This window comes from Trametes versicolor (assembly GCF_000271585.1).
Source record: "Trametes versicolor FP-101664 SS1 unplaced genomic scaffold TRAVEscaffold_4, whole genome shotgun sequence".
In the NCBI taxonomy this organism is placed as follows: Eukaryota; Fungi; Basidiomycota; class Agaricomycetes; order Polyporales; family Polyporaceae; genus Trametes; species Trametes versicolor.
Genome location: NW_007360324.1, coordinates 1,965,006 through 1,977,466, shown reverse-complemented (window position 1 = coordinate 1,977,466; position 12,461 = coordinate 1,965,006). Strand labels below are relative to the sequence as shown.

General features: G+C 55.0%; 5 protein-coding genes across 5 annotated transcripts; 4 read left to right on the top strand and 1 right to left on the bottom strand.

Moving 5' to 3' along the window:
* Positions 1 to 1,677: 1,677 nt before the first annotated feature.
* TRAVEDRAFT_57839 (uncharacterized protein) lies at positions 1,678 to 5,058 on the top strand (the record flags this gene model as incomplete). The annotated part of the gene is made up of 10 exons (XM_008038290.1): positions 1,678 to 1,976; positions 2,112 to 2,457; positions 2,509 to 2,670; positions 2,725 to 2,845; positions 2,907 to 2,967; positions 3,021 to 3,324; positions 3,388 to 3,635; positions 3,686 to 3,821; positions 3,873 to 4,019; positions 4,068 to 5,058. The coding sequence occupies 10 exons, from the start codon at positions 1,678 to 1,680 to the stop codon at positions 4,959 to 4,961; spliced, it is 2,718 nt and encodes a 905-aa protein (XP_008036481.1). The 3' UTR covers positions 4,962 to 5,058.
* Positions 5,059 to 5,655: 597 nt separating this feature from the next.
* On the top strand, positions 5,656 to 6,094 carry TRAVEDRAFT_105929 (uncharacterized protein; the record flags this gene model as incomplete). Its single annotated transcript, XM_008038710.1, has 2 exons — positions 5,656 to 5,890; positions 5,952 to 6,094. Coding segments are annotated over 2 exons (378 nt in total), but the record flags the coding sequence as incomplete, so codon positions are not given.
* Positions 6,095 to 6,097: 3 nt separating this feature from the next.
* TRAVEDRAFT_120681 (uncharacterized protein) lies at positions 6,098 to 6,763 on the top strand (the record flags this gene model as incomplete). The annotated part of the gene is made up of 3 exons (XM_008038709.1): positions 6,098 to 6,352; positions 6,412 to 6,471; positions 6,527 to 6,763. 3 exons carry the CDS (start codon positions 6,098 to 6,100, stop codon positions 6,761 to 6,763), a joined length of 552 nt encoding a protein of 183 aa, XP_008036900.1.
* Positions 6,764 to 7,304: 541 nt separating this feature from the next.
* Positions 7,305 to 10,709, top strand: TRAVEDRAFT_146233 (phosphoglucomutase first 3 domain-containing protein). The gene is made up of 22 exons (XM_008038708.1): positions 7,305 to 7,420; positions 7,484 to 7,557; positions 7,623 to 7,648; positions 7,696 to 7,796; positions 7,819 to 7,988; positions 8,040 to 8,092; positions 8,155 to 8,171; positions 8,224 to 8,265; positions 8,322 to 8,476; positions 8,533 to 8,711; positions 8,771 to 8,778; positions 8,831 to 8,922; positions 8,982 to 9,079; positions 9,130 to 9,222; positions 9,280 to 9,410; positions 9,467 to 9,546; positions 9,608 to 9,623; positions 9,685 to 9,962; positions 10,033 to 10,054; positions 10,106 to 10,441; positions 10,490 to 10,575; positions 10,636 to 10,709. The coding sequence occupies exons 1-20, from the start codon at positions 7,370 to 7,372 to the stop codon at positions 10,229 to 10,231; spliced, it is 1,812 nt and encodes a 603-aa protein (XP_008036899.1). The 5' UTR covers positions 7,305 to 7,369; the 3' UTR covers positions 10,232 to 10,441; positions 10,490 to 10,575; positions 10,636 to 10,709.
* A 216-nt stretch (positions 10,710 to 10,925) lies between these two features.
* TRAVEDRAFT_28177 (uncharacterized protein) lies at positions 10,926 to 12,452 on the bottom strand. The gene is made up of 7 exons (XM_008037935.1): positions 12,321 to 12,452; positions 11,980 to 12,265; positions 11,826 to 11,926; positions 11,694 to 11,770; positions 11,355 to 11,639; positions 11,002 to 11,303; positions 10,926 to 10,946 (listed from the first exon to the last, which is right to left on the bottom strand). Exons 5-6 carry the CDS (start codon positions 11,382 to 11,384, stop codon positions 11,124 to 11,126), a joined length of 210 nt encoding a protein of 69 aa, XP_008036126.1. The 5' UTR covers positions 11,385 to 11,639; positions 11,694 to 11,770; positions 11,826 to 11,926; positions 11,980 to 12,265; positions 12,321 to 12,452; the 3' UTR covers positions 10,926 to 10,946; positions 11,002 to 11,123.
* Between the last annotated feature and the right edge of the window lie 9 nt (positions 12,453 to 12,461).

Genomic DNA, 12,461 nt, shown 5'->3' with positions numbered 1-12,461 from the left:
TACTCAGTGGTACTCCTATTCCTGGTGCGAGTCAAGAGACCGTGTTCGAGCTAACCCAGTGCTCTCTGGTATACGTATGGATGACACGGTGCACGCTGACAACGCTCATGCACATGTAGACCGAATTTCCTACTCGCCAGTGTCATATAGATCCGGATACTGCACCACCTTGAGCCGACGACGTACGTGCTTCGAATAATTCACTATACGACAAGCTTGTGGCCATAGCGGGCTATTCGTTCAAACCATGACTGATTCGAATAATCGACGAAGAGCCAATGGTAGGTGAGCATGTCGACAATGCACATACTGCGTAGTTCCCTTCGTACTGCGACCTAAGCCTTGTCCAGGACCAAGGGATGAGCATGTGAGCACCCCGACGGTCGTTGACGTTGACGCCTCAGTGGTATTACATAGGCAGCTTAATCTCAGGTTGGGAGGAGGCAAGGCATGCAAACAGCGGGCGCGCTCAGCGCTCACGGTGACGAACGACGGGGAGGCACGTGTGTCTCGCCTTCAGCCGCCTTCCCGACGTTTCCCGGCGCGATGCCGCTCCTCCATGAACCTCGACCATGAACGTTACGCTGGCGGTCAGCAATGTGCCTGTCCTCTGAGTCTGGGCCCACTCTCCTGCGCTCGGCCAGCATCTGGAGCCAGTATAAAGCCGTGGCTTGCGCTGTAATACGAAGGGTGAAGTACAGGAGGGTCAACGGACAGCGTTAGCGAAGCTCTTAAGACGCGGCCAGTACGTGATTCGATGTCAACCGCATAACAGCATTCAAAGCTAATGAAGTATATAGCAGCGGTATTGCAGGCTCAAAACCTGCCGTGGCCGTCGCTCACACGACCGGAAAGAAGCTCATCTCCCCGTAAGAGCCCGTAAGGCATAGGCGGAACGCACAAGCCTATGCAACCTATACTCGTTGCAGGTCTCGGCCTTTATGGCACGCCTCGACCTGTGCCCGTCGTCATAACACGGGCCGAAGCTTAGAAGCACCCTTCCGAACACAAGGTATAAGTGGGTCTTGTAACTCACGCTCAAAAATGTATTTTGCGAGTACGCTCGGGAACAGGCATGGAGCGCCGCGTGTCCAAGCGTCCTCCATACTAACAATATGTCGAGCTTCCATACGGTACTCAGAGCGCTGCGCTCCTATGTCGTAGTAGTATTATGTATCAGGTTCGTCGCTTATTTGCTAGTATAAGAAGAAATAGACTAATCACTCAATCGTTTTAATTGTAGGATGCTTTCTCTCATGCGGAGACTGTCGGAATACACCTTGCTAGCCATGTTATGGACGCGACTACGGAATCACGACGCGCTCACCGACATTGAGATCTCGAGCATCGTCGAATTGTATAGGACGACCTTTGATTTTGTCGGACGCGGAGGTTGCCGCCACATTCGAGGAGATGTTGTGGGCTACGGGGGCGGAGAGAACTATAATGTATAGAGGGACGATATGAAGGGCATAGGATGTAGCTACCGTAGCATAGAGGATCGAAAATGGCTGGACGGACTTTGTCGCTTACCCCCATCATCGCCACGGACGTTGTCTCCGCGAGTCTCCTGAGGTATCTTGAAGTCGACCATCTCGGCTAGAAAGCGCGACCACCTATTTGCGCAGCTCGCTCTCTTGATCTCGTCTCTCACACCTCAGCCGAAACCGCCTGGAGATGGCGTCCGTTGAGAGTGTACCCGCGTACTTGCACCCAGGAGTCTCGGTCTCGCAACCCCCACATCTGGAAGGCGACCCGTCGTTCGCCACGGAGATATTGCCTGGTCCCCCGCCTCTAGGTTCTATCCAGCAGGTTGGTCTCCCGAGGAAAGACCACAAAAAGACCTCCCTCGCACTCTCGTATTTGCCCGCTTCCGACCCTGGCACAACTTATCCGAACCATCTCGCAAACATCCTCCCTGCTGCCCCCATCGACATGGATGGGTCACGGCGGAAACGGGCTCGACTGGACAAAGGGTGCGTCGTCGGACAATTTGCATGTATGCGTCGAGATACTCACCCGGAACCCGGTCATTTTCCATGGCATATCGAACCCTTGCTCTTTCGCTTTATCGGCACTACTCTCGCGTTCCCTCGGGCACACGTCAGCAGTAGCGAGCGGAATCGATCCCAACGTGCTTCAGCTCGTAACCTCTCCGCCGCTGGTCCCATGTCCGACCCAATCACGGCGCCTGAAATCGCTGCCTCGTCATCGCAACTTCCGCCAGACTACGACCCGCTCTTGTTGCCTTTGGACTCGGACGACGCTATCATGTCTCGAGCGACGACTGCGCATGCTGAAGACTCCCCTCCGGAAACTGCACCACCCATCAAGCGTGGTCGAGGTCGTCCCGTGAAGGAGAATGGAAAGGGAAAGGAGCGGGAGAGGGACCCTGTGGTTAAAGTGAAGGAGGAGCCGACCATGGTGTCGCTGGGCAACGAGGTGGTCCCGTCACTGGTGAGTCTTAAACCTATAACTCGTCTCTCCCCATCCTCAACTGCTGTTCAGTCCAACGAAGACCACTGCTCTGCCTGCCGTTCATTTGGCTCTCTTGTCTATTGCGATGGGTGTCCCCGCGCCTTTCATCTGTGGTGTCTCGACCCTCCGATGGAGTCAGCAGACCTGCCAGAGGGCGAACGGTGGTTTTGCCCCGCGTGTGCCCTTGAGCAGGTGAGAGATCTTCTATAATCGTGCGCATCGTCATGACTCAGGGCGGCCGGATAGCGACCGCCACCGAAGCCACCTGCATCCCTCAAGTTCATGGGGCCTCTCGTTCACGAGCTGAGCTCCAGGATACCTTCAGAGTTTCAATTACCACAAGAACTCCGGACGTTCTTTAAAGACGGTGAGCCACACATAGCTGGAATCCCTCTCTCTCCTTCACTCAACCCACAATGCGCATATAGTGGGTAGTAGTATAAGGGGTTCGTACTTGGACACCTCCGAAGTCAAGCAAGCTCGACTAAAGTATGTCTCCACATGATGCTCTCGACCACCACACCCATCTAATGCTCTTGCAGCCGTCATGGTCAATTGGAGGACCGCGATCCATACAGGCTCAAGGATCGCAATGGCGACCCTGTCCTCTGCTATCAATGCGGCACCTCTGCGCTTCCCCCAGACTTAGCCGCCGATTCTCCCACTGCAAAGCGAGCAAGGCGAGCAACGTCTAGCGGTAGCAGCAACTACAGCGCTGGGAGGGCTGTTATCTCGTGCGACTATTGCCAGCTTCACTGGCACCTCGACTGTCTTAACCCGCCCTTGGTCTTTATGCCACCTTGGAACAAGAAGTGGATGTGCCCTAATCATGCGGAACGGATACTGGTGTGTTATATATCCACCAGTACTCACCAAATACTCACTGTGTCATCTTCATCATCGTCCTAGCTACCTAAACGTCGCATACCCCGAGCCAACGCAACACCTATCGAGATCACTAAGCCTCGCCAGTGGAACAACGGCATCATAGAGATCACCGGCACCGAAGCAGCCCCAGCCCCCGTCGTCGTGCCACCCAAGTTGAACGTTGACGAGGTCCTGATCAATGGCCGTCGGTATCGAGTTCCGGAGAGGATCATCACACTTGACTTCTGGGATAAAATATCCAAGAACCAGGGCGGGTACTCTGAGGCGTCGTGAGTCGCATGCAAACAGTACTTGAATCCAGTCCTAACGTGTTATGCAGTCGCGAGGTTGAAGATTCGAGCAGAATGTCGTCGCCACTCACATCATTGAGCTCGCTCGACGACGAGAGCATACCACCTCTATCTATATCTGCGGACTCCTCACTGTACACCTTGGACGACGTGCGGTTTGCGGAGGTGAGCTTAATCTCATGACGCTATGTACGCGCGGTCTCAAGTGTGATTTAGCTATTGTGTGGCCTTCGTTTACAGAATATCTCTTCGGCGAGCGACGGTCAAACGGGTAGTAACTCTAGTAGCCTCCCTCGGGAGATACCGCAGGCAGGTGCTGCCACCTCCCAGACGCGGATCAAGCGAGAATACGGCACCCTATCTGTGAGTAACACATACTATAAAAATGCAGCCACCTCATATCGTATATAGGGGGACCCCAATGAATTGAGCCTGGCGACTGTCAGCCCAGCCATCGAAGGACCATCGTCAGTGAGGCCCACAAGGCCCCGTCGTACCGCAGTCTCCCGAACCCCTGCCCCCGCGCGGAATAGGTCAAGAGCCGCTCGACATGCCGGAAGATCGACGGATGAAGTTCCCATGGACGTTGACCTCCCTGAACTCGTGTTCTCCTCTGGGAAGCGACCCGATGCGCGAAGGAAGGCTGCCCGGCCCCCTGAAACTTCCGAAGGTGCAACTACGATTGCAGAACCGATTGTCCACACGCCAAACGCTATCTCCAAGGCGGCCGAGGCACTAGCGGCCGCAAACTTGATCTCGGATTCCGTTGCGCCCAAACGCAAGAGAAGTCGCACATCTCGAAGACGGACGTCACCCGCCCCTGCAGCTCTTGCGGATACCCCTGTTGCTGATTCGGGGCGCCACGCCCGCAGCCATAACAAGCACGAAGCGTCTGCCTCTACTCACACGGGCAAGGGGAAGACGAATGGCGCCACCGAAGGCGGTTCGTCGACCTCTCGCAGCCATGCCAAGCCAGTGACGCCTCCCACGGCAAATGGTCAGGCCACTTCTACGGCTGTCGTCGAGCGCAAGCCGGATGCCACCCCTACGTTGAAGATTCGCCTTCCTCGGCTCAGCGCCTTGAATTCGCCCTCACTTATCCCCCCGGCCCCGGTCGCAGACGCGGCGCCGAAGGCCTCTCCCGCCAAGGTCGCCGTCGCCTCGACTTCCTCTCGCCCACGTCGGTCACTGAGGCGGCAGGCCTCAATCCCCACCTCCATGAACTCGGCGACCACGAGCGATGCGAGCTCCAGTGCGCGCGTCAACGAGACCGGACTCGCCGCCAGCCCCATCGAGTCGTTCTAGTTGTCACCCCACGCATCCCTAAGCACGACAGATCGTTATCGTTATTCTATCGTGTCTCGCTCTCCCCCCATACTGTAAGGTCATGTATTGCACTTCGTCCCAATCGTTTCACTCTACGCTGTTTTGTCCCGGCTAGTTGTCACTCCTTCAATACACTATGTCCTGTGCCAAAGTATGCACCCAGGTAGGATCTTGTGCATACGCGCGCCGAGCGGCACGGGATCCATAGAAGCACAAATCCAAGCACAGTCACCTTCGGGCACAACGCCGCCGCGTGTACGCGTAGTACCGCCTCTCTTTCTCTCTCTCATCAGTAGTGCGATCTCTAACTCCTACCTATCCACGATGATCCCCACACGTCTAACTGTAAGGCCGAAGCTGCCAACGGCGCTGCACGGTGAGAGCTCCGTCAAACTACCGGGGTTCGACCTATGGATGCACTACGTAAGTTTTGCCGAGCTTGTTGGGCAGACACCGAAGCTGATTCCCTCACCGCAGATCGAGAACGTATTTGTCATCCCGACGCGTCTCGATGTGGCCCGCTTCAAAGCAGCGCTGTCCGATACCTTGCAGTTATACCCACACGCTGCAGGTCACCTCGTCAGATGTGGCGAAGAGTGGCAGGTGCGTATCGCTCGGTTGGGGGGTGGCAAGGCCTTACAATCTGTGGGTTCTGATCGCTCAATAGATCGCATTGTCCAATGCGGCCGTACCTCTAGAAATTGCAGAAACAGAGAGTGTGTCAGTGGGGATTAGCGACGACTGGGTGTTGCAACGGAACCTCCGCCTGTTCTCTGCCTCCAAACAGGCGGTCGCTCACTATCATGAGTCTGTGCCGGACGGGGAAGAGGAGTCCCGTCTATTGTTGTTTAAGATCACTTTCGCTACAGACGAGACTGCGCTCGGGGTATCCTGGCATCATACTTTAGGTATGCATCTCGAAGTTTGCTAATGAGCGGATCTTTCACTGACCGATCTATGCTCGCGCAGGGGATGCTACCGTCCTCCAACGGTTCATGCATTGTCTATCTGAACAATATCAAGGACACGACGTTGCTCAGCTCCCCCCGCCTACGTTCACTAAAAGAAGCTTCCGAAGCCCGACACCCATCCTCAATGCTCAGTATTCTCCGCTGATGCCCCACCTGACCAATACATGTCCGAATTCGGAGCTCGGGCAACGGTACGCCAACATAAACCAGGATACCTCTTGGGTCAGCTTCAAGTTCCCAGGTGGCCGTCTTCGGCGACTCAAGGAGCACACTATGTCGGTCATGGAAGGGACGACCACCGTCCTGTCGGCGCAAGATGTTTTGACAGCATATGTCGTGAATGTTCTCAACCGCCACTCAGCGGGGGGGCCAATCACGCGTATTACGAACGCAGCAAGCGTATGTCTCGGGTTTCTGTGTCAATCTTGTTCGCTGCTCATTTAGTACAACCTGGATAGTACCGCGACGTTCCTGCTGTCGTAGACAGCCCGAGAGTGGCTGGCAACGCAATCTACATTGTGAGTGGCATAGTGATTGACGACGAGACTTCCGACGGGCTGAAATTTCCTCCAGGTACCCACCACCCTGGGGACGGTTTCCGCGAGCCTCTTTAATACTGCAGTTGCCATCCGCAATACTCTCTCGCGTTGCAGAACCCCCGCCTTTGTGGAGGAGTACATGGCGGTTGCAAGTACGTTGATGCTATCGGCCGTCAATGGCGATCGCACCTGGCTCTTCACATCGACTCCTGAGAAGCTGTCTGTGAACTCGAACGCGTCGTACGTCTCCTATAAATCACATAATGTATAATCCTCACTATATCATGCTGTAACGCCATAGGATTAACTGGAGATCGGCGCATTTCGGCTACCCTCATGCCACACGATTCCACACGTCCGGCCTCACCGATCGCTACCTTAGGGTATTTCGCTCAAACCCGGCTTCAACAGCCGGAAAGAGTCAAGGCGAAGACAGCGCGACCGACGATTCGCTGGACGTGTTCTTTGTCATCGCGAGGGACCTCCGAGACAAGGTTGTGGAGACGATTGAGCTCGAGTTGCAGGCTCCCAACTTTCCGTACAATATTGACGTGACCTCATCTGTCGAAGGTCTGGATAGCGTATAATATTCTGTATATCTCCGCGAAACATCGAGGCCACGGGCTCCCCAACAGTACGATGCGCGAAGTACGACTAGAGAACTCGCTAGCAGCACTCAGCAGGTGCTGCAATAGCATGGGCGTCTAATGATGGCCTAGACCGGTCGATGACGAGGAAGCTTCCTGAGCGCGCGTCTCGATATGGAAGTCCCATCTTGTTCAGAAACCCCCAAGTGGTAGTAGACACTTCACAGCATAAGTTGTGGACCACTGATTTCAGTCATATCTCCGGAGGCCCCTACACCATATTTCTGACAATGGATCCCGAACTCAAGAGTCTCGTTGATCAATGGCTTCACCTAGATCCTGTAAGCATCCTTTCGTCGAGCTGATCTCAGCGCGAGCAGGTTAACAAACCGGTTCACCCCCAGAACGAGGAGACAAGGTCCGAGATACAGAAACTTGTTGATGATGGCAATACCTCGGAGCTTCAGAAACGCATGAGGTGCCGCGAACATGCATAACGCATGAGAGGTGGCAGAAGCTAATCCTTCTCATCTCACAACATAGCCCAAGGATCGAGTTCGGAACGGCAGGTACTGTCCGCCCTTGCTCGGCATGGGATACATCATCTCACTGCAAGCAGGTCTACGCGGAAGAATGGAATCCGGCTGGGCTCGCATGAACGATCTGATCATAATCCAAGCCTCCCAGGCGTGTGCGCACCAGACATCTTTGGAGGGAGTAGACTGACTATTCACCACAGGGACTATGCGCATATGTCGTAAAGAACGTCAAGGACGCCCGCTCCCGTGGCGTGGTGGTTGGGCACGATCACCGTCACCACTCCGAGAAGTGGGCCAAGTTGACCGCGGCGGCCTTCATTGATCAGGGAGTACCGGCGTACTTCCATGATGGAGTGGTTCATACACCTATGTGGGTTACGAATACATAATGGAACCGTGCAGACTAATCTCACGTATGCAGAGTTCCTTTCACTGTCAAATCGAAGAATGCGGCTTGCGGTGTAATGATCACCGGTTAGTGTCAGTCTGCGCTTCATCGCGGTCTTATGTTGACAAGACATTCGCTATCACAATAGCTAGCCATAATCCGAAGGTGATTGAGAGTTTTATCCCTCCAGTCTGGAAGCTACTGAATTTTGGTTTAGCAAGACAATGGTTACAAGGTTTACTGGGAAAACGCTGTTCAGGTCAGCATATTGCGCTCTGTGCAAAATGCCAGTTCTGCGCTGACAAGACATCCTAGATTATCGAGCCCCATGACAAGGGCATATCAGCATCTATCCGGGAGCAGCGGGAACTGCGCTCGCTCAACATCGAGAGCTTGGCGAGCTCGCCGTTACTCCGAAAGTACGACGAGTCGGCATATTTCGAGTACATCAGCTCGCTGTGCCTCTACAAGTGAGCATTGTCATGATGAAGGTTACGGCTAATCGACATGCTTACTATTGCTACAGATCGCTCAACGCACAGACAACGCTGAAGTTCGTGAACACCTCCATGCACGGAGTCAGCGACCCCGCTATGTCCAAAGCGTTCGAGTTGTTCGGTCTGGCAAAGTACATCCCCGTGGTGGCCCAGCAGAAACCAGACCCTGAGTTCCCTACTGTCAAGTTCCCGAACCCGGAAGAAAAGGGTGTGACTCCTCTAGTTCTCAAAATATACTATATGCTTACTGATTTCGATCGTGGCTAGGGGCATTGGTATGTGCAAAACAGGTAGACTCAACCCGGGAACGGTACTTATCTTTCGCAGGACCTCGCCATCGCGACCGCAAACGAAGCCGGTGCGGACTACATCCTAGCCCAAGATCCCGACTCGGACCGCTTTGCGGCTGCAGAGAAAGGGTAGGCCATTTGCCATTTGCCATCTCCTCTGCGTCACAGTTGCTCATGAGGTCTTGTAGGCCTGACGGGAAATGGATCCAGTTCACGGGCGACCAGCTGGGGACGCTCTTCGCCAGCGCATGCCTGGAGAAGTACAAGGCTTCCGGGAAGCCACTCTGTAAATCGCCCACATCTTGACAGGTTGGCCGATGTCTCATACTCCTCTAGCCAAGCTCGCTATGGTCGCTTCTACCGTAAGCTCGAAGATGATCGAGGCAATTGCACACGCCGAGGGCTTCAAGTTCGCCGAATGCCTCACTGGCGAGTATGCTACCCTACCCGTGCCCCATTGGCTCTAATGGAAACGTCAACCGGCAGGCTTTAAGTACATCGGCAACACGGCGCTGACGCTGGAACAAGAGGGTTATGAGGTACCCTTCGGCTACGAAGAAGCCATAGGGTTCATGTTCGGCTCTCTACTGCGCGACAAGGACGGCGTCGCGGCGTCGGTCAGTCATCTACCACATTCCCCACTGGCCCGCTGACATCTCACGGATCGCGACAGCTCATGTTCGCGGAGTTCGTCGTCACGCTACAGAAGGCAGGCAAGACCGCGAGCACCCACCTGAAGGAGCTATATGAACGGTACGCAAATTCACGCCCTGCACTCATACCCAACATGCCTTCTGACGAACCCCTCTCGCAGCTACGGCTACTTCCAGGTAAACCCGCCCCCCACCAGTTCGCCGATACAACAGCTAACATCCGCATCCACGCACGCAGACCAGCAACTCCTACTTCATCTGCACCGACCCGCCCACCATCGACTCCATCTTCGCCCGCTTGCGCAACTACGACGGGCGCACCGCCCCGGGCGGCACGCCGCACTACCCGTCGACGCTCGGCGGGCTCGCCGTGACGCGCGTGCGCGACCTCACCGTCGGGTACGACAGCGGGAACGCGCCGAGCTACAAGCCGGAGCTCCCGCTCTCGTCCGGGCACATGATCCAGTTCCGTGCGGAGAACGTAAAAGACGGGTCGAAGATCACGCTCACGACGAGGTGCGTGCGAGAGGAGGCCCGTTTTCAGCTAGGATTCCATGTTGCTGATGTTTGCGTGATTTGTGTATAGGACGAGCGGGACAGAGCCAAAGGTGCGTAAGCGATAGATGAGGGGCGATTTTGGTTACTGAGAGGTACACCAGATCAAGTACTACCTGGAAGGGAGCGGCAAGGACGCCAACGCCGTGGGAGAGCTCCTGCGCAAGGTCGTCCGGGAACTGTCGGACGTGTGGATGGAGGCGGACAAGCACGGGCTCGGAAAACCCTGAATGACGAAGAATACGGAGAGATGGTTGCAGATACGACAAACAAGAAGTACAGATTAGACAGGTTGTACATTGGCGGGCACCAAATTGTTAGTTTAAATGCGTCGGTATATGGCTTATGCCACCGACGCTCTGCGCTGATCATCGAACGCCTTCGCCCGTTGCCACGTCTCTACGCTCAGCGACGGTTCGTGCAAGGAGAGTGCATACAGTCTGCATGTACATCAGTAGCTGGCAAGTAGAAGATATTGTAGCACGTACTTCGCGACCGACATCCTGCGAATGAGGTCTTCGGCAGTCAAGCTCCTATCTTCTCGTCGCTCGCTCACGAATTCGTTTTGTATATGCTGCATGTTCCATCAACCCTTAGTCCCGTACGACGCAACAGGTTAAATTGAAGCACGTACCTCAGACGTTGCTTCTGGAACTTGCACCCTCCCACCCCTCGCGCCGACCACCACATCTCGGAACGCCGCGAGCTTATCCGCCGACGGCAACTTCACCTCGTCCGTGGGTTTGTACAGGGCCGATATCGTAGCCGGGGTCGTAGGGGCACGCAGCGGAACATTCAGGTCGGTTCTGAAGAATGCGCTCTTGTGACCTTCGCTTAGGACAATGCAGCTGACGTCCGTCGGGAACGAAAACTGGCTGAACGGGAAGACGTATGGCAGTGTCTGTGCGTCCATCACGTCCTGTAGGGCGCGCACGTTCATTACCCCTGCAGAGTTTCGATTAAGGTAGGCTGGATGACTGAGAGGGTTTATGCAACGTACCGCGTTCTAGAAGCTGGCCTTCAGTCACATCACCCTCGGTAACGAGAAGCACCGTCCCTTGGGGAAGCTGCAGCACACCTGCATGCAGGTCCTCATCCTTGCTCTCCGGCACGAAGTGGCTCTTATTCAGAGTGTCGAGTGAAAGGGGCAGTGTGTGGATTAGGGGTAGGAGCAGTTGGAGAACAGCAGATAGTGTAGGTGTGGGTGATGATGTGGTTACGGTGGTCGTCGGCACGGGAGGAGGCGACGGAAACCGGGAGATGGTGAGCGAGGGTGGGTGCAGGGGTGGGTGGCGAGATTGTCTACATGGCTATATTAGAACAACGGCTTCCATGAAATCATTCGTCGCTTACACTTTGGAGATGCAAGACATAAGCACCCATTCTGCGGCGACTCGGTCGCCTCCAAGAGCCTCATCCGCGATCCATGAGATGAGTTCCTCCCGGACTTGCGCGTTGTCCTCTGCGGCACGCGGCGATGATTGCGAATCCGCGCTGCTGACGACATGCACATTCTGCGCAGGCCTCTCTTTTCGAGGAAATGGGCGGTCGACAAAGGTCGGGCTGTGTGATTGCGTAAAGAGGACGTGTAGCGTTGGTGCGTCCGACGGTGGTGCGCTCGTTTGTTCCAAGCTGCATCTAGTGGCGCAATTTATGAATTATGCGCCATCTGCCTCAAAAACAAGAACGTACGGCTCGGATGACAGGATCCCGACGAATGTGACGATTTCGGTAGATTTGTAGGACTCCGTGCCTTCTCTGTCATATAGCTAATGGTAGCTAGGAGTCAATGGCACAGTGGAACTCTTTCTGAAGCAATCCCACCTTCACTTGTACTCCGACGTGCCCAGTCTCTGCATGAGGATATTTGTAGGACCGCGGAGAGACCGTCGCAGACGGCGGAACATATAAAGAATCGTCTGGTACTACGGAAAGATGTGAGTGGGGGACCGCAGGAGTCTCTATACTGTGTGCTCACCCGTTCTGAGACCATTGAGTTCATCCGCACACCATTTCGACTCCGCAGGAACGCTAGTTGCCCAGAGGACACTGCACTCCCGTAAGTTCGTGTATTCCACATCTGGGGAGCTCGAGCTGCTCCCTCCTTCGGTCTCGTATATCCCCCAGCCGCCGCAGCTGCCATCCGAGAATTTGGAGAGATACATCTCCGTAGAGAGGGATGTGTCTTGCACCATCGCGCGGAAGCGAACGACTGCGCGATCCCTGTGGGACTCTGGGGGCCGTCGGACATCGAGTATAGGAATCTAGAAGCACCATGAATTCAATTTGGGAAATTTGGTGTATGTTATGTGTGCGTACGCGTTTGAACATGTTCGGGCTCTCGAAGAGTTTTTGGAAGTGCTCAGCCACGAGGCGAGGGAAACCGTCCGGGTTTGGATGGGCGCGGTAGAGCTCTTGGATGACCGCCGTCGGATCATCAAGAGACTGTAGTCTGTAGTC

Bases quoted from the DNA above. Each gene is read 5' to 3' on its own strand.
- TRAVEDRAFT_146233 (XM_008038708.1), top strand. From the start codon at position 7,370: ATGGATCCCGAACTCAAGAGTCTCGTTGATCAATGGCTTCACCTAGAT. The intron at 8,266-8,321 runs GTCAGCATATTG...AAGACATCCTAG, and splicing joins ACTGGGAAAACGCTGTTCAG to ATTATCGAGCCCCATGACAA. The intron at 9,963-10,032 runs GTGCGTGCGAGA...ATTTGTGTATAG, and splicing joins AAGATCACGCTCACGACGAG to GACGAGCGGGACAGAGCCAA.
- TRAVEDRAFT_28177 (XM_008037935.1), bottom strand. From the start codon at position 11,384: ATGGGTGCTTATGTCTTGCATCTCCAAAGT. The intron at 11,304-11,354 runs GTAAGCGACGAA...ATAGCCATGTAG, and splicing joins ATGTCTTGCATCTCCAAAGT to ACAATCTCGCCACCCACCCC.